The sequence below is a fragment of the Canis aureus genome, chromosome 36, assembly GCF_053574225.1.
Source record: "Canis aureus isolate CA01 chromosome 36, VMU_Caureus_v.1.0, whole genome shotgun sequence".
Classification (NCBI taxonomy): Eukaryota; Metazoa; Chordata; class Mammalia; order Carnivora; family Canidae; genus Canis; species Canis aureus.
In genome coordinates, this window is record NC_135646.1 from 5641871 (window position 1) to 5669459 (window position 27589).

Genomic DNA, 27589 nt, shown 5'->3' on the forward strand with positions numbered 1-27589 from the left:
TTATCTCTCTCTCTCTTTTTTTTTAAGTCTCTTTAGCTCTCGGTTGAGTTGGTGGCTTGTACAGTAGAAAAAGGAGAAGTTGGCAATAAGGGGGCAAACAGGCTGGAGGCTGGACCACAGTACTCTGAGGTCACGTGCTGTGGGTTGGCCTCAGGAGGTGAATGAGTTTCCTGCAGTGTCTGGCAGAGGCAGGCCGGGGGCTGCTGTGCACCAGTAACTGATTGCCCAGAGAAAGCATGGCCAATCGCTCGCTGGCCCCCAGGGACACCAGCACCTGTGGGACAGAGAGCAGATGACGGAATACGGCACACAGAGGACTCTCATGTGGCCCAACAATTCCCACCCTAGAAAACAAAGAAAAGGAAACCAGGGACTCCATCCAGATCGGGTGGGGTTAAGAGAAACCGTGGAGACGAGGCTCAGCAGGACCAGAGGTCTACTCCTGTTCACTTTGGTGATATACCATGAAACTGAGGCACTGAGGGATCCATGCACTTGTCCCCAGAAAGGGTAATCCATGCAGCAGTGACAGCTCATCACAAAGTATGATTCCCAGTCGTAGAGCCTGACCAGTGGGCCTTAACCTCATTACCTCTGGGAATCCCTTTCATTATTTCCCCACAAGTACTGCCAGAAAAATCCTAGAATTGATATCGTCACCATCCTGTCAAACTATCTGTCCTGCATGAGCCATCCAATGCTACCACATTGCACTATTACAATTTGGACGTGGACGTGTGATTTCCATTCAGCTACTTGATGTACTCAGCAGAAAAAGCAAAATAAAGCAGTGGTTAAGGTATGGGCTCAGGACTCAGACTCTTGAGCTCCAGTCTCCCAAACTAGCTTTGTAACTTGAATAAGTTCTTAAAATCTTAGTGCCTTGGTGCCCTCACCTGCAAAATAAGGAATATAATAGCTTAAAGCAGATAATAAAGGTAAAATGCTTAGCATGCTGCTTGTCACATGGTAAGTGCTAAAAAAAAAAGATAGCCACTTAATGGCCCCCAGAATGAAATCTCTCTATGCCTCAACATAGCCTGCTGTGCTCTCAACTCTATCCACACAGCCTCGAGGAGATAGAAACCCTGGTTCTTGGGATCCCAGGAATTTCCCACTCATTGGAGCTCCTCCCACACTCCTTCCCTTCTCCAGGGTGGAAGGTGGGAGATGGCAAACTCATCTCCAGCACACTGCCCAGACATCTCCCGCTTCCCAACGGGGGGTTTCTGAGTGTCCCAATTCCTTAAAGACTATCTCAGAAAAACATTGTGAAATACAACCCCATTGTCGTGGTCCACAAATCCCCGTGGGTGTACCTGATGGATGCAGGGCTCCTGTCGGAGGCTCCGGAGGGCAATGAGGGCAGCTTCCTTCACATTCAGCTGGGGGTCTCCACATGCCATTTCTAGGAGCCGCTGGGGTACTTGGTACTGTAACAGCTCTGCCCCCAATCCCTCAGGCCCCAGGTTCCCCAGAGCAGACACGGCATTGCGCCGGATGCCAGCCTGAGGATCTTCCAGCAGCTGGGTCATACCGGGTACCGCGGCGGCCAAGGCAGGTCCCAGGGGACCAGCTTGGTAGGCTGCATTGCCCACAGCGAAACTGGCACTGCGCCGCACCGCAGGGTCCTTGTCTCCAAGCCCCAATAGCAGAAGGTTGAGCAGCCCGGCCTGGCTCTGCAGCGCCCCACGCAGGGCCATGCTGTGTTGCAGTAAGTGTCCCAGGAGCCCATAAGTGCGGGCCCGCACAGAATGCTCTGGGTGGCCCAGGAGACTGCGCAGGGGCCGATAGGACTCATCGGAGCCGGCCAGGAGTTCTTGGATAAAGGACAAGTGACTAGGAGACAACACTCGGGCTGTGTGGGCCAGCAAGGAGAGAAGGTCGGAGGTTAGCAGTGGCTGGTCACCCAGGAGGGCAACTGAGAGGAAGGAGATGACAGTTCTAGGGGAGGCAGCCACTGTGTTCACAAACTGGTTGAGAGACGTGAGATCCGTGAGGGCCAGGCGTGTGAGGAGGCTGACAGGCAACTCGACTTGAGGCAACGGAAGATGGTGGCAGCAGACCTGGAAAGAGAGGAGCAGGGTAGCAGGCAAAAGTGGTTCAGGGAGTTGGAGCACTCACTGCAGCGAGGTAGCTAGTAGGAACCCAAGATCTGGCAGAGAGAAAAGCCAAGCTATGCTGGGAAAGACCACAGAGAACTGGAAGACCTGACCCAAGCCCTCCACGTGAGACACTGTGGAGCCCAGGAGAACAAGTGCAAGATCATTCCTTGCTCTGCAAGTACTCAGTCTTGGCCTTCAAAGGCCCACTGCTTCATGCCAAGAATTGCCAGAGAAGTGATGCCTGGCTGAGGAGCTGGGTCTCCAGTGCCTTGACTGGGATGTCCTCCCCAGGAGCTCCAACTGATCCAGATGAGGGACTGGTGGAGAGTGGCGGTGCCAGACCCAGCTCCAACCAATGCTCTCTGCTCAGATCTGAATGCTTTCTCCACTCCCAGCTCTTACATGGAGCCAGATACTCTGCTGTTCTAGGGGCCCAGGAAAGCCCTGGAGCTGTCAGCAAGTCAATCAGAGTACACAGGGTTGGACATCTCCACCTTCGTGCCTAAGGAGCTTCCCAAGTACCTGCAGCAGGTGGGCCGCGACTTCTGAGTCCACAAAGTCAGCCAAGACACCTCTGAAGAGGTCGGCATCCACATCCAGGGCGAAGGGGAAGCAGAGGAGCTGGCAGACAGAGAGCACCACGACGGGCAGAAACTCAGCCCCCTGAGGCCTAACGAGGGCAGTGTGGGAGGATTTACCAGGTGCGGCTTACCTACCCTTTTACCATTCTCTGCCCCTCCTCAAATCCAAGTCTGCTCCCACTCCCCACCCTCCTCAGTGCCATGGCTTGCCTCACAGCTCAACCTGTCAGCTACGGCTCTCCTGCCTAGCCCTCCTCATCCCCCACCCTGTACTGCAGACTCTCTGAACCATCGGGTCTCCCTCCTCTTGCTCAAACTTACGCCCGGCCCAGCTGACGCAGGAAGCTGGGGGAAAGCAGGTGCTTCAGAGTGGACATGAGGATACTTCCACGCTGTGACAGGTGGCTCAGGCATAACTGGGGCTCCTGGGTGAAGGTGGCCACAGCCAGACTCAGCAGGGCTGCCATGCCTGAAAACACCAAGAATGGAGACCCCGTGGAGCAGGCAAGAGGCCCAGGTGCTCCTGCTTCTCCAGGGCTCCCGGGGCTCCCACCTATTTAGTCCCTTTCCTACCCAGCATATCCCACTCCGTCCTCTGCCCTGGCAGCAGCAGCCGCAGCAATCTCCGTGGGCTAACCCAGTGCTAGTCTGCCTCTTCCTTTTTTTTTTTTTTTAAAAGATTTTATTTATTCATTTATTCATGAGAGACAGAGAGAGAGAGAGAGGCAGAGACACAGGCAGAGGGAGACGCAGGCTTCACGCAGGGAGCCTGACATGGGACTCGATTCCAGGACTCCAGGATCACGCCCTGGGCCAAAGGTGGATGCTCAACCACTGAGCCACCCGGGCATCCCTAGTCTGCCTCTTCTTGAAGAGAGATCAAGACTTTGGTCTCACAATGGAGGCCATGCGGATGGAAAGATACCTTGGGGTGAGATCAGCGTCCAGTCTGGCTCTGGGCTTTGTGGCCTGGATAGTGATGGCTCCTCTTCCTGTGGAGACACCTCCTCAGGGAGCCTCAGAGCCATTGAGAACCGGTGCCACAGAACGGTCCATATTTCTGAGTCAGCCACGTCCCTTAACAGGCTACCCTTTCCTGGCTGAAAATGAAATTAAAGGAGGGTGGGTAAGGAGGTCAAAGTCAGGCCTCAAAGTGCTTTTTTTTTTTTTCACTCTCATCCCTGACCTATAAGGAAAGGCAGTCCCAGAAATAATTCCTCTGTTTTCCCAACAACCTGGGACTTCCCTGTTAGTTTCCTTTCTTATCACATCTTAACCCATGTTAAGATGGGTTAACCCATGTCTGCTGAAAGCCAGGGAATTATAGCTCTCCTCCCCCACTGAATCCTGAGGGATGCAGCTGTGATTTCTTAGAAAGGAAATCTGTGCTGAGGGTGGGGGGGGGGGGGTCCCATTTGAAGGCTATCACAGGCACCAAGTATGACTGATGAGGTAAGTGTGGGTTGCTTCTTCATTCCTATTGTCTAGCGGTTCATTAAAATACCTAGTTGCTCTCTCCTGCCTTTCCATTCAACCTAGGATGCCCCCATACCTGGGTGAGAAGCTGTAGCAGGAGGATGAGGAGGCCATCATAGAAGCCACAGCAACCTGGTGGAATCAGCCGGACCTATTGGAGAGAAGCAGGAAGAATGCAGATCCCTGGGAGAGATGAAGGGGGTGCCTCATGAACCTGTGCATGCAACTCCCGGTCAGGCAGAAAGAGCTCTTCCTCAACCTGGGGCAGTGGGGAGAACTCTTATGGACTTTGGAGCCTTGGCTCCTGACTATTCATTCAATGACTACTTCTGCCCCAAAGACACATAGTCTGGGGTTGGGATGGGGGTTAGGTTGAGAGGACCTAACTCTGCATTCTGGAGGTAGAACACGGATGAACTGAAAGTCGAAAAGCCAGTCAAGAGAAGGAGGTAGTAGGAAGGAACAGCATTCCAAATAGAACTCATAGCATAAATAAAGTAGCTTATGAAGGATGAGAATAAATTCTAGAAGTGGTAAGTCTGGGTATAGCAGGATTACAGAGCCCAGAGGTAACAGATGAGCTCTGAGTAGATGGTAAAGGAGTCTGAATTTTATCCTGGAAGTGGTGGGAAGCCACTGAGGACTTATGCAAGGTTCCCATAGGCAAGATTTTCATCTCTTCTATTCACTGCTATACCCTCAGTGCCCAGGATAGCATCTGGTACTCAATACGTGTTTCTGTGCTAAATACTTACTGGTTGAATAAATGACTAGACTTTTAAGAAAGCTCATTCTGGTGGCAGTGAAGAGAATAAACTGGAGAGGAGAGAGTCTAGAAAAGAGATCCTTCGGCAGGCAAGTGCCACGGTGCAAGACAGATGATGTGCACACAAGCTAAGGCAGGGCAACGACGGTGGCAGGCAAAAAAAAAGATCGGAAACATGACAGGAAGGCAGAACACAGGGAGCCCAGGGGAACCATCTAGGTGGGGGAATAATGGAGCAGAGGGCACAGTCTCTGATGACTCCCAGGTTACTGACCGGGGCTCCTGGATGAAAGGGAGTACCATCACTACTGCCACCACCTCTCTGAAGTTCCACTTCACCTAGGGGAAGCAGGTCAGTACCATTACATCTCACGTGTCTCTCTCCAGCGTGTCATGGGATAACATGTGAAACACTTTCTGAGTTCTAAAGAATTCTGCACCTATAAGGATGATGATCATTTGAATCCAAAGTCTATCCTTTTTACAAATGAGAGACAGGTGGGTTCCAAAGGATCTAAAAAGGAGAGTGGGGAAGGGCCTAGAAAAAGGAGAAAGTGGAAAGGAGGCTACAGAGTGGACAGGATTTGTGAAGAGTTCTCAGGATGCCAGCTACCTTTTCCAACTTGGTTGAGGAGAAGGCGGGGTGGTGGGGTGGGGGACAGGGAGCACAATCTGCCATCTGAGGGGAAGGGATGAAGCTTTGGAAAAGATCTTAATAACAGGAGCAGGAGCTCCCGGAGGAAGGGAGTGAGGTACACAGGGAAATCACATCCTCTGGTAACTTGGGTCCCCTTCCCTCTCCTTCTTTGCCTGCCAGTCTGGGCTCAGAGGGGGCTGTGATCTGGGAACAGACAGACAGGAAAGGAAAGACTCCATGGCTCCTTTCCAACTGTTTGGTTTGCCCCAGTCATGCTGGCGCTTCAGTCTCCTCCCCTGACAGGAGCACTGGGTCTGTGTCCTCCCTGGGCTATCTCACCTCCGCAGGGGCAGACAGAGCGTGTGAGGCTGCAGCAATCCACTCCACAGGCTGGAGGTCGAAGGTCACCCCTTGCTGCCCAAGTTGTCCCAACAGACAGGCTGCTGCACTCTGGGGGGGAGTCAGAGAAGAAGGAATGTCTGAATTGGCACAGCAGTCAAGACAGAGGATTTATGTCTCCATCTGGCGCCACGGAATATGCGTCATACCTGCTGCTAATGACACAGTGATGTCTGTGCTCCAGAAGGGCTGGATGGCAGGGCAAAAAGGGGAGGAAGAAGAAAGTTGAAAACTCACCACAAGAGAGACGATGTGTGAATGAGTAAAGAGAGTAGCAATCTCATTGCCTAGCTTCTCCATTCTGGAAAAAGGAGACACATCAAAGGGTGCAGCTGAGTGAAAAGAGGCAGGGGGGTGGCCTCCCTCCCCGCTGGACAGCACTCTCCATGTAGGTTGGCACAAAGTTGGTGGGAATCTAGGTCTATTCTTTGTAGAGAAGACTTCACTCTCTCTATCCCAATCCCTCCTAAGGGGAGGCTACAAGGTGCCATTCCCCATATTCTACATAAGGGTGAGCAATGGGGATGGGAGATTCCAGCGGAGAGACCCCACTTTATGACTTACCCAGGAGGCAGATCTTGCAGCTGAAGGACAAGAAGGGAGAGGAGGTAGAGAGCCACTTCAGTAGACTCTTCCCAATCCACGACCTTTACCTACAAAGGAAATCAAGATAGCAGAGCAACTTCTGATTGAGGCAGTGGGGCCACAATATACCTGCCTGTGTTGCTGGCCTACCTTCCCCTGGACCAACATCAACAGTGACTCCAAGGCTAAGGGCTCTTGCCCTAGAAGATGGCACAGGCGCTCACTGATGTGGCAGCATGAGTAGAGAACCTAAGAGAGTGCAAAGCAGTCTGTCAGTGAGGCCAAATGGCCCCCAGGCAACTAGATTGGAAGGCTCAGCTGAGAAGCAGGCTAGCCTCTCAACGGATCTAGTATCCACACTGAGGTGTTAGAGAAGTTCAGGTCCATCCCACTCTTGCTATAAGACACTGAGATTGGGCTACTTCTCTGTTCTGATGAGGACTGGCGAACACTGGGGCCATCTCAGTGGAATAGATTTAAAAGCAGAAAGGGACCCTATGGGGTCTCTTGTCTCTCTCAGTGTCTTTCTCTTTCTCTCTCTCTTAGTCCTAGGGATTAAAAAGAAATCTGGGGGTGTCTGGGGGGCTCAGTTAGTTAAGCGCCTGACTCTTGATTCCAGCTTGGGTCATGATCTCAGGGTCGTGAGATCCAGCCCCATGTTGGGCTCTGTGTTGGGCATGGAGCCTGCTGAAGATTCTCTTTCCCTCTCCCTCTGTCCCTTCTGAAAGAAAAGAAAGAAAAGAAAAAAGAAAAGAAGAGAAAAGAAAAGAAAAGAAAAGAAGAGAAGAGAAGAAAAGAGAAGAAAAGAGAAGAAAAGAGAAATATGAAGTCCCAAGAGTTTTGAACAGGCAGTACCTTGAGAAGGTGTAGGCACAGGATGGGATGCTGCAAGCCAGAGATGAGGGATGGCCTCAGTTGGTTGCTGTCTTCACTGAGCTGGTTCGCCAAATGCCTAGAGATCTGTAGGGACACACCTGAAGCCTCCATCCCATTCCTGATTCCAATACTATTTCTCTCCTATCTCCAATGAATCAGGACTCTTGACCCCTTGGTAGCCACTCTCCCCCAGGTTCACCAGGAACCTCAGACCCCATCCCATCCCCAGTCGTCATGGCCAATGGAGAACCAATGGTCATGGCCTATTTTAGCCTCAGTATGGGCAGGTACAGAGGAAAGTGTTACTGGCCAAAAGGAGCAGGAAATATAAATCCTGAGCCCTTGAGGAAGCATCATGGGTGGCTTCAGAGCAGCCGCTCTGCCACATGGGCAGTTTGTCACTGAGCTCTCTAACCAGCTAGCCAAGGGCTTTGGGGTTTTGGTGACATCATGTTCTAAAAGTGGCACAGACCCAGGGTGGGAGCGTCTGTTTCTGGAGATACAGAGTAAGGGGAAGCATAAATGCTCATTTTTCTGCCTTTCTAAGAAACTGAGGCCAGCTTCCTCATCTCCAGCAACATGGATGAGAGGAACCAAAAACTGCAGTTCAGACCTGCTCCTTGGCATCCCAGCAGCTGGGCAGCCCCACAGGAGCAGTACATATGGCTGCCAGCGCAGAGGACATGGCTCCAGGCAGATCCTCACTCTGCTCCCGCAGTGGCTGGCTCACTTGGGGGGCTCCTATAGAGAAAGGCGAAGAACGGAGGGTAGGACCTGGTTATTTCTCTCAGATCCCCATTCATTCTTTCAGTACACAGTTAGTTACTGAGCACTCACTAAATGTCAGGCACTGTTTGAGACAATGGCAGTTGGGAGGGCAGAGCCAGAGTTACTCTCGAGTCAAGTGAATCACACACCCCTGGTTACCTGGGGGGGTGTGGAAAGAGAGCTGGGGGACTGTCAAACCGTGAAGAAGCCCATCCAGCACCGCCCGCTGCGTTGTCAGCAGGCTGGAGTAAAAGGCTTTGGAGACGGTCCAGCTGTTTCCATCCATGGCTTCACACAGAACAGTAAAGCACTAAGGGTAACAAAGGCAGGGTTGACGTTAGGGCAGCAGACTGACTGGGCTTAGGGTAAGGAGCAAGAATCCCCTAGAGAACCTGAGAAAAAAAGAGAAAACCCAGAGGGACCCGCTGTGACATTCTAAGTATTCTTTGCATAGAAAATGCATTAATAATCACCTTCATGTTTCAAGGATGGCAATTTTAGGTGTCAACCCTTCTATTCTTTGATCAACTGCCTCCCAGATGATGTTTCTCAAAGTGTTATCTGTAGACCATGAGTATGAGAATTCCTAGGGATTCCTGGGTCCCTCCCAACCTAGTACTACTGGTTCAGAATTTCGGGAGGTGGGGGGTTTATTCCAAATTCCCTATGCACTCGCTGCACAGTGACATATATGATAAATGCCGGCCAGTAACATGAGTCACTGTTGGCCAAAATTTAGGTTAGACATTGGAAAAGCTTCCTGACATGAGAGGGTGAAGGATGTTAAAATAGGCTCTCAGACTAGAAGAGTCTGAATGGACTGCTTGCTGGAGGCAGAAATGCAGCTCAGATTTGTGTCCCCTCATTGCCAGTTTGAACAACAACTAGGCAATTGTTTACTTCCTTGCTGATGTTCCTCTCTGTCTCCTCTGACATAAGTTAGAACTTAGGTATCTTCTTGTTCAATCTTCTGTTCTCCTGGCCCTCACCTCCAGAGTCTAGAGGCGAGAACTCACTAGCTTACTAGTCCACAGGACAAATAAGTTTGAGAAACTAGCTCATCTGCAATCTCTTCGAAAAGGAATACTTCTACACGTGGTTCCCTAAAACAGGGAACAGTGCTTAATACTTCTGGACCTTTATGTACGCTGTTCCTTCTGCCTGGAGTGTCCTCCCTACTTCCTGCCTCATCCACCTGGCAAATTTCTATGTGCTCTTCAAATTCTAGCAAAGATGATTTCCTTCAAGACTTCTAGGACTCCCCAAGCAGCATTAATTGTATCTTCTTCAGTGGTGCTTCTGTATTTTATGCAAGTTTTATATAAGTTCTAATGTACTTTCCACACTAATGTAGTCCTTGATCATTTTTCATTTCCCCTACTAGACTACTTCTAGTCCCTTGAGGACGGGGACTTTCTCTTCATATGGCACAAAGTCAGTAAATGCTTGTATTACCTTGATCCAACCCCATGCAGTTATAAGAAAGGAGAAGGGAGAAACATGGGGAAAGACATCAAAGACAAAAATCTGGACAAAGGAGTAGATTACCATAAGGCTATCCCTCCGCAAAGTTTGCTTAGAGTCATCTGGTTGGGCCAGCAGTTTCCCCAACTGGTCCAGAAAGAGGTTGGCAGCCTCCTGAAACACCTGTAGGCTGGGAAAAAATAGCCCATCTCTCTAAAAGCCCACATGTGGTAAATAGGTCAATTCTGGGAAGATAGGAGAATCTCTGAAGAGGAAAATCTCAGAATGCTCCATCCCCTCTCCCCTGCTAAACATACACACAGTCTTACATACATGCCCTTCTAGCCCCTTCTTTGCTATTTTCTCGAGATTATTCATACTGTGACCCCTTCCATTTACTGTCTCATGACCCTTAGAACCTTCAAGTCTTGGAGTGGGTCTCAGGGTCCTTAGGAAGATTAGCTAGACTCTCAGGGTCAGTGAGCTCATCCCTAACCTGTCATCTTCTCCTTACTCAGCCTTTTCATGATAGGGGAAGAAACTGGGATAGACATTGTAGCCAAAGCAACCAACGAAGCAAAACTGGCTCTCATCCCACCTGTCACCTGTCTGGCTCCTCTCCAGATTGAAGGTACAGGCAAAGTAGGCCTGAATCACAGCCATCAGGTCCCGTAAGAAGGTCCCATACCAACATTGCTGCCAGGGAAGAGGACAGAGAGTAAGAGCGACGTAGGAGATGGAGACAAAATAGAAAAAACAGTTTAAAAAAAAGTGATCTGATATCCAGTCACGTTGACCAAACAGGAAGGGGCAGAGGGAATAGAGTGTCCAGAAAAAGAGGGGAAATCTAGAGGTAACAAACTGGTAGCCAATGGCCAAAAGCAGCCTGAAAATGTGTCCTGTCTGGCCTGAGAGCATTTAGAGGGTTTAGGAGGCTCTATTTTTTCAAAATAGCTCAAATTATTTTCTAAATTCTTTAATAACACTCAAGGTTAATACTCATGAACAGAAAGCAGCTTCCAGCTGCCTAAGCTAAAGCCCCAGGAAACATTTCAGTATCTTGCCCTCTCAGCTCAGCCCCAGCACAACACAGAATGGGAGGTAGGGATTCAGCCTCAGACACATTAAGCCTCAACCCTAGCTCCTCTACTCATCATCCCTGTGACCACGTACAACTTAGTGCCTGTGTATGAGTAGGTGAATCTCTGAATTTCCATACTTTTGTTTCCATAAAATTGGGTCAATGAAAGCCTAGGATTTGACATTCCAAAACGCAGCGCTCTACCTTTTGGGAAACTGTGCATATACATCTGGATTTCTTGCTTTTCTTAGAAAACTGGAAGATCTAGCAACATTGGGCCCATGTTCTTGTGTGGCAACAGTGAGCTGGAGCTGAGGGGATTTCCCATTCAGACTGGGCTCGAGCTCTCCAGTTTATCATGTTTCCCATTATTCATAGAGTCATACAGTCTACTTCGCTGACTGACGTGATCTGTCTGGCCTCAGAAGGCAGTGGCGTTTGCAACTCATGATCTACTAACTGCACAGGAGAAAAGAAAATAAAAGGCTGGGGGCCGGGCACCTGGCTGTCTCTGTCAGCTGAGCATCTGCCTTTGGCTCAGGTCGTGATCCCGGAGTCCTGAGATGGAGCCCCATATTGGGCTCCCTGCTCAGTGGGGAGTCTGCTTCTACCTCTCCCTCTGCCTGCAGCTCCCTCTGCTTGTGTGCTGTCAAATAAATAAAATCTTAAAAAAAAAAAAAAAAACAAAACAAAACAAAAAAAAAAAAACGCTGGGGCCTGAATAGAAACAACACTTGGAAGAAGAGACATGGAAAGTGAAGAAATTTCTGTAAGTCTTGTGAGGCTCCTGGCCTCGTGCTTACCTGCTGGATACTGTTGCTCTCCTGGCTGTGTCTGAGCAGGCTGAGCAGGAGCCCGGGGAGCCCTGCCTCACGGCAGAAGGAGTACAAGGGAACAGAGTCGCTGCAGCTGGATAGAAGACTGCTCAGGACCCGAAGTGCAGGAAGGATATGGGAAGCGTCCTCCGGCACATCTTTCAGGATCTGGGTGACATGAGGGAAACAGACAGTAATTGCTATTATCAGAGGGAAAAGGAAAGTCACAAATACCAGTGTCCTCCAAGGAGTTGGCAAAGCAGACCAAATGTTCTCACTCCTTTCTTTGGGACTCCAAAACCCAGAGAGGGAGACCACAGAAAAAGGGAAACAGTGCCAGGGAAAAGAAATATAGATGGACAGGTCACCTGACTTACAACAGCAGGGACCAATGGAAAGGGGGCCTCCCCTAAATCTCTGTCAGACCTAGTGTTTTTTTTTTGTTTTTTGTTTTTTTTTTAATTTTTTATTTACTTATGATAGTCACGGAGAGGGAGAGAGAGAGAGGCAGAGACATAGGCAGAGGGAGAAGCAGGCTCCATGCACCAGGAGCCTGATGTGGGATTCGATCCCAGGTCTCCAGGATCGCGCCCTGGGCCAAAGGCAGGCGCCAAACCGCTGCGCCACCCAGGGATCCCCAGACCTAGTGTTATCGCTATCTGCTCCCTTCCTTCTCCAGCCCTTCACCTTAAACATGCATGCACACACACATACTTCCAAAGATTAAAACCAACAGACATAAAATAATGTCCTTCAACTCCAGACAGATAAAATAGTATTATCTTAACTCTAGATCAAAACTTAACTATGACTCGCAGGGCAAATCCAGTCTGTCACTTATTTTTATACAACCTGCAAGGTAAGGGCAGTATGATACTCTTAAACGGTTATTTTTTAGGGGCACCTGGGTGGCTCAGTGGCTGAGCAATTGCCTTTGCCTCGGGTAGTGATCTTGGGGTCCTCGGATCAAGTCCCACATGGGGCTCCCCACAGGGGGCCTGCTTCTCCCTCTGCCTAGGTCTCTGCCTCTGTGTGTCTCTCCTGAATAAATAAATAAAATTTTAAAACAAACAAACATGGTTATTCTTTAAAAAGTCACTCTTCGGGATCCCTGGGTGGCTCGGTGGTTTAGCGCCGCCTTCAGCTTAGGGTGTGATCCTGTAGACCCAGGATCAAGTCCCACATCGGGCTCCCTGCATGGAGCCTGCTTCTCCCTCTGCCTGTGTCTCTGCCTCTCTTTCTCTCTGTCTCATGAATAAATAAATAAAATCCTTAAAAAAATTTAAAATAAAAACAAAAAGTCACTCTTCAAAAGAGAATAACATTTACATCAAGTGCTTTATAACATGTCATTCACTGTTTCTAAATCTTTTCACTTATTTGCTCATTTACTCTTTTACAATAACCTGCTCAGTAAACACAATTATCCATTTTACAGATGAGAAGATTAAAGTCTATAGGAAGGTTAAGTAAGGAGTCAATTATCACACAGCTAAAGAGTAGTTCGGCTGGAATTTAAACTCCGAAGTTTTACCCTGGAGGCAGAGCTTTTCACCTGCCTCCCTATTTTTTTAAAAAAGATTTTATTTATTCATGAGAGACACGAGAGAGAGAGAGAGAGAGAGAGAGAGAAAGAGAGAGAGAGGGGCAGAGACACAGGCAGAACGAGAAGCAGGCTCCATGCAGGGAGCCCAATGTGGGACTTGATCCCAGGTCTCCAGGGTCACGCCCTGGGCTGCAGGCGGCGCTAAACTGCTGTGCCACTGGGGCTACCCAATTGAAGTTACCCAACACTGTGAAGACAGCGAGGACAGCACGGAAGGGCCAGAGGGAGGTGCATGGTGCCAAGGCAATTCAATGAGGAAAAGGGTGCCTTAGACCATGGATGCTGTACAGCCACATGCAGAGAGATGAACTTAGATCCCTACCTCACGTTATACATAAAAAGTAACTCAAAATGGGCCAGAGACATAAATATTAGAGCTCCAACTAAAAAACTTTTAGAAAAAACATGGAAGAAAAGTCTTCCAGACTTTGGGTTTGGAAAAGAATTCTTTCTTCTAACACCAAAAGCATAATCCACAAAAGAAAAAAAAAATGGTAACTTGACGTCATCAAAATTCAAAACCTTTGTGCTTCAAAAAACACTCTTATGAAAATAAAAAGACAAATCAGAGCCTGGGAGAAAATATTTGCAAACCATATATCTGATAAAGGTCTCCTACCCAGAATATACAAAGAACTCTTAAAACTCAAACAACCAGATTTAAAAATGAGCAAAATGACTGAATGGATATTTCGCCAAAGAAGAAATACAAAGAGCTAATAAGCACATGAAAAGATCCTCATTAGTTATTAGCAAAATTCAAATTAAAATGACAATAAGACACTATTTCACATTCACTAGAATGGCTGTGATAAAAAGACAAACAATAATATATGTTGGCAAGAACATGGAGAAACAGAGACCTTCACACAGTGCTGGTGGGAATGCAAAATGAGACAGCCACTTTGGAAAATAGTTTAGCAGCTTCTTAAAATGATAAATATAAATTACCATACAACCCAGCAATTCTTAGGTATCCAAGAAAGAAAAATGAAAATGTATGCCCACACAAAGACTTCCACGTGAATGTCCTGAATGGCAAAGTTATTCACAAAAGCCAAAAAGTGGAAACAATTCAAATGTCCATCAACTAGTGAGTGAATAAACAAAATGTGATACATCCATATGATGGAATTCTAATCAGCAACAAAGAGAAATGAAGTATTGATACACCTCACAAGAAGAACAAACCTCAAAAACATTCTACTACATGAAAGGAACCAAATATAAAGACTGTATATTTTTATGATTCCATTTAGGTCCAGCAAAGGCAAATCTATGAGACAGAAAGTAGACAGGGGTCTGAGGCCAGGGTTGGGACTGATAATTACCTGTAAATGGGTATGAGGGATCTTAATGGAGGGATAAAAATATTCTAAAAATATATTATAGTGACGGTCTCACAATTTGGTACATTTTCTAAAACGCACTAAAAAAAAAACCTTAAGGAAAAGAGAAGGAAAGAGATGCAGGCAACATATTTTGGTGAGTTCCTGGCAAGGAAGAACATGGTGTTTCAGAAAAGGAAAGCCTTTGTAAGAAAAAAAACACTTATTATGAATGCAAATTAAAATGCTATCCTTTAAAAAAGAATCTCATTCTTCTCATTAGTATATTTATGTTAGAACCTCTTACATACTTACTATATCTATACTTTAATTTCATCAATAAAATTGTGTGGAAGAGAGCTTTCTCTCATCATGGAAGGACTTAACAATATCCTCCATTTTTGCCTCTTGCTCTTCAATGTCTAAAACATTTACCATCCAAGTTTGCCCATTCTTGCTCTAGATGAATGTTTTTTGCTTCAGAAAAATTGAGGCCTGTTCTTTTTTTTTTTTTTTTAAGATTTATGTATTTATTAGAGAGAGAGAGCACATACACGAGCTTACATGCACAGGGGGCAGAGAGGCAGAGGGAGAAAGAGAATCTCAAGCAGACTCCCTCCTGAATGTGGAGCCTGAGGCTGGACTAGGTCTCTCAACCCTGAGATCATGACCTGAGCAGAAATCAAGAGTCAGACACTCAACCGACTGAGCCACCAAGGCGCCTCCTTTTTAAAAAATATTTATTTACTTTAGAGAGCCAAGGACTGTTCTTTCTGTGTTACTAAAGGAGCTTAGAAAATCTTGAATTAAACAGATGAATTGAAAGAGAATTGGAAAGGGACAAACCTCCTTTTTTCTCCTGTTTTTTTCATGCCTCATCTGTGACTAAAATAGTCTAAAATCCCGTTACTTGTGCCCGTTACCTGCCCTCCAGCCTCATGCAGCTGACCCTGGATGCGTTGGCAGAAGTCAGGATTGCACAGCAGAGTGAGAGGAGCCTTCAGTTGGATGGGCACAGGTTCACCAGTCTTTAGCAGGTGTTGCCACTCGTCATCGCTATCTGGCTCCTGAAGCATAGGGGAATAAAAGAGGTCACTCAACCTGGTGAATCATTGGAGTAGATGCAAGAACCAGTGAATTCTTTGGTACAGATGTATTTTTTCCAACCACCAGTTTAAAAAGGTACAGTTGACAGCACTTGAGGGGTCTTGAAAAGTCTCTTGGAGAATACTGGCATGTGTTCTTAAAGAGGTATCTAAAAATATGTCTATCACAACATGGTTTCTAATTTAAAAAATTGGAAATATCATAAAGGCAATCAGTAAGGGAATAATAAATCATGGCACATCCATCTTAGGAAATATTATGAAGTTATTAAAAAGAGTGTAGGGGGCAGCCCCGGTGGCGCAGCGCTTTAGCGCCGCCTGCAGCCCAAGGCATGATTCTGGAGACCCTGGATTGAGTCCCGCATCGGGTTCTCTGCATGAAGCCTGCTTCTCCCTCTGCCTGTGTGTCTCTGCCTCTCTCTCTCTCTCTGTGTGTGTCTCTATGAATAAATAAATAAAATCTTAAAAAAAAAAAAAAAAGAATTCTCTTTAAAAAAATAAAAATAAAAAGAGTGTAGAAGGGGGGATGTATCACTTATGTAGTATTCCCATACATAAACGAATCTCATCAGGAGGAAATATTGAATTTGAGGAACATTCTATAAAATAACTGGCCTCTGTACCTCAAAATTGTCAGTTATGAAAAACAAAGAAAAACTAGAAACTCTTCCAGAATAAAGGAAACTCATGAGGCATAACAACTAAACACAATATGTAACACCAGATTAGAGCATGGACTGGGAAAAAAAAATTTTCCCCTATAAAAAACATTACTGGAGCAACTGGCAAACTTTAAATATGGATTGTAGATGAAGTAAAAGAATTATATCCGCATTAAATTTCTGACGTCTGTTATTGTACTGTCACGGTGTAGGTTAATGGTCTCATTCTTCAGAAATATGCACTCAAGCACTTAGGAGTAAAGGGACATAATTGCAACTGACCCTAAAATGACTCAATAAAGATACACCCATATGCAGATATCTAGAGAGAGAATCAAAGCAACTATGGCAGCATTTTAACAGTGGGCTAATTTGTGTGAAGGGTATACAGGAACTTTTTGTGGCCTCCTCACAATTATTAAGTTTGAAACTTAATAAAAATAAAAAGTTAAAATCCCCCCAAAACTACATGTTCAGATGTAGAAGGCTCTCCAAAACAGGTTATATGGTAAGTGAGGCACAATGTAAAACAGTATACGTGGTGTGAACTCAGATACGTAAGAACAGCCAAACTGTAGATTTGTGTGTGCATATACATATATGTAAAAATTCAGGAAGTCTGGAAGAAGAAAGACTAAACTAATAACAACAGACACCTCTGGGATTGGGGTAAGGCTCCAGATGGGGTAAGGCTTCATTTTTACCTATGTGTTCCAATTTTTGATAATTATATGTTCAGACACTATGCAATTAAAATCTACAAATTATAATAAAAAAGCAATTTTTAACACAAGGGGAGCTCATACTTGCTTGGATAGTTGGGAATCACTGTAACCCAGATCCAACATCTCCCGGCAGGGTCAAGGCCAAATGGAGCCCCTTAGGGCTTACCTCATTTTCTAGGTCCACTGCATCAATGCTCTGCTGGCCCACCACCTCTGGCCTCAGCTCTGGGTCAGCTTGTTCACAATCCTGGGTGATCTGGTTTTCCCTGCCAGAGGAACAGGGAGTAGGAGGAGTTCCTGTGAGGTTCAGGAACATTTCCCTCTCTCTAGGCCCAGGATAAGAATGAAGAATAAGCCATAAAGGATTGGATAGGGGAGCGGTCTCTTGTAGGACAGGATGTTGACCACTACACACTTATTCTTGACTGCTCTTCCACTTTGGATCTTACTCTCAAGTCTACCTTGGCGGTTTTCACTTGGAGCTTGCAACTCAAATAATCTTCCCTTTTGCACGGAGACATTCTTTCTTTCTCAGTTAATAAAGGCATAGAGAATAGAAAGTTCTGATTCCTGATGAATCAGAAAAATATTCTGATGAATCAGAATTCAAGAACCTAGGCCTTGGACTCCCAGGGCCCTGTCTCCATTTAGGCAGTGGCTAAATGGTGCTAGGCACCATGGCACCATATTGTATTTGCTTTGGCTAAAGCTTTAGCTTTAGCTTAAATCAATCCACAAGATACCTCATCCTATAAATCCCTGACTATCCTTTCCTCACCGAGGTGCAGGGGGGGTCTCTCCAGCCCCCCATTCAGCCCAGCTGCTCTTCATTTCTGAGGCCAAGATCCCAGCTATGAGGCCTGGTTCCTGAGGAGTGGCTCTTAGTCTAGGCAGAGGGGCTGTGCCAGAAGCCATCTTGCTGGTCCTATCCTCTTGCTCAAGGGCAGGTCCTGTGTTCTGGTGTTTCTGTGGGAAGTGGGCAGGAGACACGGCATCAAAACCATGTGGTTGCCACAAGGCATTATGATTTCTATTCATGGCCCTTTCTCACCTTCCTTCTCCAACTTTCCCAGTCGCTAGTCTAGTCATGTCACCTGTCCCCTCTGTCTCACATACCTTCCGCTTGGCCTCCTCAGCCATGCGCTTACAGGCAAGTCGCAAGATGCGAGATCGATTGCCCTTGGGGGCCAGTCGATGCACCTGCTGTTCCTTTAGGACCTGAAGTTCTGGGGGTAGATGACTGGTGAATGGGGTGCCCAAATCTGAGCCTCCTGGTTCAGTTATTACTGCAAGGAAGAAAGAGGGAAGAATATGTGATCACACTGGAGTGGAGCCATCATCTCCACTTAGCCAGAGACAACCTCAGTGTCTTCAGGCTTCTGTGGAAGATCATTTTAACAACGTGAGAAAGAGGGAGTGGGGTGGGGTGGCATGGGAAGTGGCAGAGGTCAGGCAAGGGGCTAGGAAGAAAGTTCGAGGGATCCCTGGGTGGCGCAGTGGTTTGGCGCCTGCCTTTGGCCCAGGGCGCGATCCTGGAGACCCGGGATCGAATCCCACGTCAGGCTCCCGGTGCATGGAGCCTACTTCTCCCTCTGCCTATGTCTCTGCCCCTCTCTCTCTCTGTGACTATCATAAATTAAAAAAAAAAAAAAAAGAAAGAAAGTTCGAGCTGGTAGGGTAAAGCAGATGCACTGCATCCAGACATGGGGGACGAGGGTGGGTTGAGAAGAACACCAGGGAAGTGCCAAAGCCCTGGGAACCGTAATGACTCACTGGTGACACGACCAGCTATAAAGGGATGATGTAAGAGGTCTGGCCAGGACAGACGCTGCCTGGGGTCTTTGGTGAGCAGTCCCTGCAGGAAGCTCTGTGGAAAGAAAAAATAACCCGTGGGTCCTTGCTTTCCTACAGGCTCTCTTCAGCTCCCCAGTAGAAGCAGGAAACCAAGACTCCTGAGTCCATTCCTTCAGCAAACTAGCTGGTCTTGATCACAGACTCTCTAGCCCTATCCTCAGGCCTCATTTCCCTGGCTCCAGAGACAGACTTCACCGCCTCACCTCCCGGAAAGCCCCAATTCCTATCCAGAAACATTCTGTCACCTTCATAATCATCTTCAGAAAGCAAACGTTCAAAGGGGTCCAAGTCGCTCACTGTGTCCTCCCTTTGATTGTGGGTTTGTCTGCAGCCAGGTAGGAACAGATGCATTTGTGGCTAAACGCACACTCACACACAAAGTCACTGTGTAAAGATAGGTTTGGGAGCACGCAAAACAGAAATCTTTTGGCAAGTTTTCAGACGGTGGTGGGAAAGGGAGACTGCCTCTGAAAAAGGTACATCTGTTATGAGGTAATCTTGGGAAAATCCTCAGTTGGGCCTAAAACTGGAATAGAAGGTACTGGTAGGTGATGACCACTGCTTTAAAACAAGGTGATTAGTGTACTATGGCTCTTGCTGAATGAAGATGACTACGTGTCTGCTCTAAGACAGAATGAATATCTTGTGTCTCTCACTCACAGAAGTTTCTTTTGTTTAGATTCACTTTGATAACTACTTGAGCCTCCCCAACTAAATAGGTTAGGGAGAAACTTGTCCCTTTTCATCTCAGACAGGGCAAGGGAAAGTTATAATGAGACTGCACTCTGGGAAAAGGTTGCATTTAAATTCCATTGAGGGCCTAAATTTTGCCCTAGATAAGAAATAAAAAAAGGGTCAACTCTTTTCCCTCCCTCCCACCTCCCCCCCTTCCCCTGCTGCAACTTAGCTACAATCAACAAGCAGCATTTCTGTCATCTGCCCCTATCACTGAGCTAGCCCCACTAGCTCTGGCTGTCTGGATGTCTGAGGGTTCCTTCTTTCAGGAAGACTGAAAGTTTTGTGGGCAAATCTAAACACCATCTTGCATCTGATAGCAAATAAGCAGGATAGAGAGTGTGTAAGAGGACAGCATCTGTCCCTCGTGGCTCAAAATTACCTTCCCATTGCGATAAAGAATAATCTGCCCCCAGCAGAGTCTGCTATTCCCGTTTGGCCGATCTTAGAACAGCCTCCCAGAATCCGCCCCTGCAGTAGAAAAGCAAGGCAGCTTGGCCCAGCTCCTGCATTCATTCAGTAACTGCAAAGTCTTGCCCCAGATTTTGGAAAAGGGAACGGGGGCACAGGAACACAGGTGTCTGATGCAAAAGTAATTTCCCTTTCTATGTTCGTTACCTTGAAGCAAGGACTAATGGTGGTTGGCCAGCGCACAGGGTCCTTGAGAATGAGGCTGACCAGCTGAAAGATGCTTGTAGTATAGAAGGGAGGGGTGCCTACAGCCAACTCATACAGTATGCAGCCCACAGACCAGAGGTCTGCGGTGTGGTCATATGGTCGCTCTTCCACCAGCTCTGGAGACATATAAAGTGGTGTGCCTTTGATGGAGGTCAGCACCATCGTGTTGGTGCTCATCGCCCGGGCAAATCTGCAGGAGACGATGGAAGGAAATAGGAAAAGAGAATGTATGATCAATATAAACTAGGCCTGCTGACTACTACCTGTCATTGTGTGAGATATCCCAAATGCAAACAGAGAGCGCCTTTCAAAAGACCCAATAGGAATCCCAGTCTCCAGCTCGGGTTCTAATATGAGACCCGGGTAAGTCAAGCATATGGTCTAAGACTCCCTACAGAACTAGAAGCAGAGAAGGAAGGTCAGTCTTCTCCTCACCCAAAGTCACAGAGCTTGATACCACCACCCTTGGCAAGAAGGATGTTCTGCGGTTTCATGTCTCGGTGGAGGATGCGGTGGGAATGCAGATAGTACAGAGCAGACACCAACTGGGCAGCGATGGCTTGAACCTAGGGGTCAAACGGGTGCAACAAAAAGGAGAGGTCAGACGAAGGAGACTCCTGTTGATTCCAAAGACACTTCCCTAAATTACTGATGTCATCTTCTCTTCTTTTTCTTTCTTCCAGAGCTTCACATAACATCTTCCTTAGTTCTTGCTGCCCCATTCATTCATTCTTTCACTTGTTCATTCACTCACTCAAGGAAAATGTTCTGAGTCTCAGTAGCCACATGACCACGATGAGCAAATTATCTCATGCCTTTCAAATATGTCATTTACGAAGTGACGATAATAATACCACCTCCCTTATAGGATTACTGCAAGGATTAAATAAATTACAGCATTCCATACTCAGAATGGTGCCTGGCACTTAGTAAACCTTCAACATACGTTAGCTGTCATTAAATGAGACAAAGTTCTTTTTCTCAAGAGAAGTATGCAAACGAATAAGATAGAAAAAATGGACGAGATGATGACTTACAAATAATAATCCTTAGAAGGAGATAAAATGATGCAATAAGAAGTCTTGAGGGGGGCCTACTTGCTTGCTAGGGTACAGAGAAATCCCTACAACGACTGTGGCTGGAGAATGTGTTCAACCAAATCCCACTGCTAACCACTAGGTCTTGGTGGTGAATCCTGCCTTAACTACGCCCCTTATACCTTCCTGCCCTCTCTGGTACCACACACTAGCCCTTCTTCCCTAAAGATGCCTTTAGGGAAGAAACAGCATTAATAATCGTGAACTGGGGTGCCTGGGTGGCTCAATCGGTTAAGCAGCTGCTTTGGGCTCAGGTCATGATCTGAGGGTCCTGGGGTTGAGCCCCAAGTCAGGCTCCCCACTTCCGTCACTCCCCATGCTTGTGCATGCAGGCACCCGCTCTTTCTCTTTCTATCTCTATCAAAAGAATAAATAAAATTGGGAAGCCCAAATGGCTCAGTGGTTTAGTGCTGCCTTCAGCCCAGGGTGTGATCCTGGAGACCCGGGACGAGTCCCACGTTGGGCATCCTGCATGGAGCCTGCTTCTCCCTCTGCCTGTGTCTCTGCCTCTCTCTCTCTCTGTCTCTCATGAATAAATAAATAAAATCTTTAAAAAAATAAATCTTAAAAAATAATAGCAATAATAACTAACTATATTGAATACTGTGTGTCAGGCACTCTTCTAAACACTTTACAAGAATTAATTCACTAGGGATCCCCCTGGGTTGCTCAGTGGTTAGCACCTGCCTTTGGCCCAGGGCCTGATCCTGGAGTCCCGGGATCAGGTCCCGCATCGGGCTCCCTGCATGAAGCCTGCTTCTCCCTCTGCCTGTGTCTCTGTCCCTCTGTGTGTGTGTGTCTATCATGAATAAATAAGTAAAATCTTTTTAAAAAAAAAGAATTCACTAATCTTCACAATAGCCTCATGAAACAGACGTTATAATTACTTCCATTTTTAAATGAGGAAACAGCACAAAGAGGTTAAAGGAACTTACCCACGAAGATCCAGCTAGAAAGTGGTAGGGTCAACCTCTGTACTCAGAGATTTGAGCTCCAGTGTTCACATACTTTCCTGTCACACCACACTGACTCCATAGACACCTAGAGTCTTGTATTTTCCTCAGGACTTTTCAAAATGGTGACGGTCAGTGCCCCGAGCTTTCCCTACCAGTCCTTAAGCTGAAAAGAGGTCAGGGGAGAGGAGAAGTTTGAGCCAGGAAAGGTACCTGGTCTTCAGGAAGTTTTCCGTCATCTTCCAAGATCTGAAAGAGCTCTCCCTCAGCATAGTCTGTCACCACCACCACCTGCAGGGAGAAGACAATGGTACTGATGGCTCCAGATTTATGCATTGTGAGGTCAGGAAATTTCTGGGAGCCTTCTTCTTGGGGAAGGGTGACCCAAAACCCAAGTGCACCTCTTTGTCAGTTTCAAAGCTGTCAAGCATATGCACTATGTTAGGATGCCGCAGACCCCGCATGATTTCAATCTCTCGTTGCAGATTTCTCAGCTCCTTCTCTGAGCGTCCTAATTTTGGAATGAACTTCAGGGCCACCACCTGTCAGTGGTAAGATGAAACATCAAGGCCTAATCACACTATTGAAACATTCATCTCAGAGTTCCAGAACTCCGGCTTTAGATTGAACAAATTCTCATTACCCACTAGTCAGCTCCTCCCCTTACCCCATATACCCTGGCCTTATCTAGGCCTCCCCCACCCCCTGCCCTAGGACAAAACAGCCTCCACCAGGCAGATCCCTTTGGTGGATTCTGGGAGAGGTGTTCTAATCTGGGTAAAGCACTCTGGGTAAAGATTTAAGGGAAAGAAAAAAAAAAAAGATTTAAGGGAAAGAGAAAGAAGAAAAAAAATGAAGAAAGAATAGAGTTCAAGTGGTCTCTCTCTTCTGCTATGGCTTGACAGAGAGAATAATAATAAACATAATTTATTTACTGTTTACTAGGTGCCAGACACTATACTAGCGTAGTGATTCAGTGTTAATCACATTTAATCCTCAAACCCCATCAATCAGATACTGTTTTTATCCTCATCCTAGAGATGAGGAAAGAGACGCTGAGAGGTTAAGTAACTTGTCCATAGTTCAAAGGCTACAAAGTGGTGGACTTAAGATCTGAACTCAAGTAATCCAATATTAGAGCTCCTACTCTGTAAGAGGAATGAGAGAGTGCTTCAGGAATACTGGCCGGTAATCTGGTCCCATTTTCCACAGTAGTTGGAGGTACAGAATCCCACCCAAGAGACGCCCCTCTTTGTGCACCACCTGAGCACTGTATTTTCTTCGACCCTTATACACCCTCCCAAAAGAGCCTTCTCCAATCATCTCCAACACGTGGTACTTTTCCATGACAGAGGCTTCAGGATCCCTCAGAAGGAAGGAGGTAGAGATGGTGGTGAAGAGCTACAGCTCCAGGGACAGGTCTACACATCTAGGAGGCCTGGTGCGGGCATGGAAGAAAGCTTAATGTTAGCCACCTTGCCTTTTCCTTTTTCATAATAATCCAGGCTTCAAAAACATCGTAGTGGAGTGAATGGCAAGACGAGATCTCGGAGCAAACAGAGCGCCTCTTGTCGTTCTCCCTCCTTTCCAGCCCCCCCACCCCACCCCAACTCCGTTCCCGTAGGACGCAGTGGCCCCCTTCCCTCTCCGCGCACACCCGACCGCCCGGCCCCGCCCCCTCCCCCGCCCCAGCCGCGTCCTCGCCCCGCCCCCTCCGCCCAGCCTCGCCCCCCCGCCCCCCCCGCCCCCTCCATCCGGCCAGACCCACCGACCCCGCCCCTCCCAGCCTCTCCCAAGTTCCCGCCACCGCCAACCTGCCCAGCAGCCCGCCCACGGCCCCGGCCGGCGCGCTTCGCAGACCGAAGCCCCTCGCTCACCCCCAGCCTAGGCGCTTCCAGCTCCTCAGGCCGAGGGACGTGGGCCCGGGCCCTCAGCCCCGCCCCGCCCGGCTGCCTGCACACTTTGCCTGACTTACAATTCTTCCCCTCCCCCCCACAGCCGGACTCTTTGGACTCCCACTGTTACCAGCTGTAGTCGTTGGAATTGGCCAGAAGAAGCCCAGAGGACAGAGGCGCTCAGGCTTTGGGAGAGACGGAGGACTGCCCATAGGCACTTCCTAGGGCACTTCCGAGCCGTCCCTTGGGCCTCAGGACCCCCTGAGGACCCGGAGTCCACGGTTGCCTGGAAACGGCTGCGCGCCTGCTCCCTCCTCGCCGCCTCCGACTTCCCAGAGGGCATTTCCGGTTCCGGCTGTGGGCCGGAGGAGACATGGCGGCGTCTGCGTCGGCAGCTGCGGGGGAGGAGGACTGGTAACTCTGGGGGCATGGGCTTTGGCTGGCCGCCTGGGTCCGGTCCCGGAGACTGGCGGTGGCCGCGGACGGTCCGTACGGCGGGCTTGTGGGGCGGAGCGAGGGATAAGGGGTGGCAGCGGCGCTGACATGTCTTCTTGAGAGAGCTTCTGTACCGGGGAGCTGAGGGTGGAGGGGCACCGATCGGACGGGAGAGGAGGCCAGGCCAGCTCGGGCCGCGCCTTAGCTGGCTCGATCCCCTCTTCTCTGGCCTCACTCGTCTCATTGTCCTGAAGTGGATTTGCTCAGGGTCCCAAGGATGCCTGCTTATCACCTCTCCCACCTCCCTTTTACCTCCCGGAGCCGATGCCCTCCAGCCCCGACCCCTTTCCCCTTGGGTCAGCCTATTTCCGCCGAGGTTTTCCTCAACCTTCTCCCTCCCCGACAGCACGAATGAGCTTGTTTGAATAAAGCTTTACACCTCACACAAAGCTCTCCTAGTCCTTCTCTCAAGCATTCTCAACAAGAGACCCAAACCTGGAAGGACTCTGGGATTGGAAATAGGATAAATGTGGGTTCACTCCACATTTTATTAGCGTGTGATGCTGACCGGGCCACCTAGCTTCTGTGAGTCAGTGTCCTGAGATGTAAAAAAGTGGGTGTGGCATCTACCTCATAGAATAGTTGAGAGGCTCACGGTGGATTTATACATAAAAGCGTCCTTTTTCCAATTGAGGTGCGAGCACCTGAGGGGACTAGATGAAGCCTGAAGAGGTAAATCGATTTGCCAAAAAGGTGCATACCTATGACCTAGGAATCCAGGTTATCTGATTCTGAATCATGTTTTTGGTACTAGGACATTATACAGTCTCCCTACCCTCACCCCCTTTTTTGTCACCACCTCACATCCAGGTCCCAAGTCACAACTAGGGAAGGTGAAGCCTCTTCATGGATGTCATTGGTTCAAGGAGCCCAGCCACTGTTGGCCTTTTTGAGACTATCTAGGCTCATGGTTTTCAACTTATTTAGGGAAACTTTATGATTCTGAGGAGACACGTTGAGCCATGGAGAGGCCAGTAGTGATTGCACAGTTAGCCTGTGGTGTCCTGAGACTCCCACACTCACGTCAACCCAAACCACACCACTGTTATCTATTTTATATTTTGAGGGGCCTAAGACTTAAAAAGAAAATTTGAGAACGAGTAATATATGGGATATGCTAGGGCAGCCCTGCTCTTGATGAAGAAGGAACAATAACTGTAAAGGAAACCAAGCATGCGTCCTTATGTGCATTACCTGAGCAGAGCTATGGACTTGAGCCTATCACTAATCTTCAGTGTCATTACAACTCCTGTTTCTTTGATTAAACATGTATGTTCTCTCGTTGACATCAGGGCCACCTGATCTTGACCTAAACAGGTTGATCTAGATCAACCAGATAGCAAGGGTCGTAAATACATTGAATACCGACTATATCCTTTTCTTTCGTTTTTACAGGAGAAGGTTATATACAAATAGGAGAAAAAAGAACCTAGACTACATACTATGGCCAAGATATTATTAGATACTTTACATAAACAGCCTTTTATCATTACAATAAATCTAGACAGTAGGTGGCATTACCTACATATAGTAGCCAGAGTGACTCAAGCTTACGGAGTTACTCAGATCATGTAGCTATAAGTGATTAGTACCTATTACTCGAAAACTGGTGGCTCTTCTGCTACATCATGGTATTTATACCACCTAGACCTCTTTTTCTGTTCAGGTTGCTATCTCCTTGAGTAGGCTTAGGGTAACTGATACTGAGAGTATGTGTAGACATTGGAATCCACATGAACAGTGGTGTAGGGAAAGCTAGGAGTGGTATTGGTAGCCTTGATGTGAATCATTTGACAGCTTATTTCTGGGTCACAGAGATAGTCAACCAGCAGCACGATGGAATTTAAACAGAGTCAGGCTCTGTTTCTAGTTCTGCCTGTTAAACTTTGGTATTTGAGCCAGTCATTTCACCTTCCCAAGAATCCATTTCCTCATCTCTTGACAGGAATAGTCCCTTAAACTCTGATTCCCATGCTTCCTACCTGGCCCCTTGACAATGTAAGAAAATCTATTTCCCCTGTTTTTATGGAGGTTAGCAAAAGAACGCACTCAGGCAAAATTTCGTTTTGTAAAAGTCAGCCATCATAGGCTCTAGCAGGCTTTGATGGGGAGAGCTGTAATGGTGAGCCAATCTCCTCCTGTCTCTCCAGGGTACTTCCCTCTGAAGTCGAGGTGTTAGAGTCTATCTATCTGGATGAACTACAGGTGGTTAAAGGAAATGGCAGGTACGTATTCAACTGAAGGTGGGCAGGAGTCCCGTTAGTAATGAGCAGATTTCATGCAGAATCCATGAGCCTTGATTCAGAGAAGATGTTCTCATGGAGACAGACATACTCCTTTAATCTCCCCCAAAAGAAAGAGCCCACTTCTCACTTCCTCCATCAGCTTTACTGTTTCACTCCCATCTTTCCTGGTCCTCAAACTCCTGCCCAGTCACATCCCAGGTCCCCACTTCATCCACCTACAGATCCTCACCATGGGAGATCTACATCACCCTGCACCCTGCCACTGCAGAAGACCAGAATTCACAGTATGTGTGCTTCACCCTGGTGCTTCAGGTCCCAACACAGGTGAGGCCCCTGCCTTGTGGCAGCAAAGGGAGAAAGGAGAGAGGCTCTGGGGTGGAGTGCTTTAGCAGTAACATCATTTCCTCCCACTAGTACCCCAATGAGGTGCCACAGATCTCTATCCGTAACCCCCGAGGACTCTCAGATGAACAGATCCACAAGTAAGCTGGGCTGGTCAGGGCAGGGAAAATGGGCTGCAGCTCAGTCTGGTGAGGGGAGGGAGCAGGCCTAATGTTTGCTTTGCCCTTTTCCAGGATTTCACAGGCACTGAGCCACGTGGCCAATGCTGGGCTGGGTACTGCTATGCTCTATGAACTCATCGAGGTAAGAGGTGT

The 27589-nt window shown here is 47.7% G+C and overlaps 2 protein-coding genes across 12 annotated transcripts in view; one reads left to right on the plus strand and one right to left on the minus strand.

Moving 5' to 3' along the window:
- STK36 (serine/threonine kinase 36) lies at nucleotides 1-24886 on the minus strand. Of its 9 annotated transcripts, none has more exons than XM_077885583.1 (27): nucleotides 24323-24886; nucleotides 23778-23843; nucleotides 22699-22839; nucleotides 22511-22588; nucleotides 20683-20813; nucleotides 20188-20437; nucleotides 18754-18847; nucleotides 18097-18266; nucleotides 17759-17946; nucleotides 17147-17246; nucleotides 15411-15554; nucleotides 11542-11721; nucleotides 10256-10353; nucleotides 9742-9847; nucleotides 8353-8503; nucleotides 8039-8166; nucleotides 7405-7509; nucleotides 6700-6798; nucleotides 6529-6617; nucleotides 6202-6265; nucleotides 5905-6015; nucleotides 4239-4313; nucleotides 3612-3786; nucleotides 3008-3155; nucleotides 2628-2775; nucleotides 1320-2066; nucleotides 1-274 (listed from the first exon to the last, which is right to left on the minus strand). In XM_077885583.1, exons 1-27 carry the CDS (start codon nucleotides 24869-24871, stop codon nucleotides 131-133), a joined length of 4479 nt encoding a protein of 1492 aa, XP_077741709.1. In that variant the 5' UTR covers nucleotides 24872-24886; the 3' UTR covers nucleotides 1-130. The 9 variants fall into 9 exon arrangements, with proteins under 9 accessions (XP_077741709.1, XP_077741715.1, XP_077741713.1 ...); XM_077885589.1 differs by lacking the exon at nucleotides 23778-23843 and adding an exon at nucleotides 23637-23735 and having other exon boundaries at nucleotides 24323-24461; XM_077885587.1 differs by lacking the exon at nucleotides 23778-23843 and adding an exon at nucleotides 23561-23735 and having other exon boundaries at nucleotides 24323-24461.
- The window catches only part of RNF25 (ring finger protein 25), a 6747-nt gene continuing 3299 nt past the window's right edge, over nucleotides 24142-27589 (plus strand). For 2 of the 3 annotated variants that reach the window (XM_077885608.1, XM_077885609.1), the window contains exons 1-5: nucleotides 24142-24606; nucleotides 26838-26912; nucleotides 27155-27257; nucleotides 27348-27415; nucleotides 27509-27578. In XM_077885608.1, the coding sequence (XP_077741734.1) occupies nucleotides 24566-24606; nucleotides 26838-26912; nucleotides 27155-27257; nucleotides 27348-27415; nucleotides 27509-27578 (357 nt within the window). In that variant the 5' untranslated portion in view covers nucleotides 24142-24565. The remainder of the gene's footprint in view (nucleotides 24607-26837; nucleotides 26913-27154; nucleotides 27258-27347; nucleotides 27416-27508; nucleotides 27579-27589) is intronic. The other variant, XM_077885607.1, reaches the window with a different exon arrangement.

Coding starts and splice junctions, on each gene's coding strand:
- STK36 (XM_077885583.1), bottom strand. CDS start 24,871: ATGAGACGAGTGAGGCCAGAGAAGAGGGGATCGAGCCAGCTAAGGCGC. Junction 20,814..22,510: donor GAAAACTTCCTGAAGACCAG/GTACCTTTCCTG, acceptor TTTGACCCCTAG/GTTCAAGCCATCGCTGCCCA. Junction 6,266..6,528: donor CTGCAAGATCTGCCTCCTGG/GTAAGTCATAAA, acceptor TCCTTTTTCCAG/AATGGAGAAGCTAGGCAATG.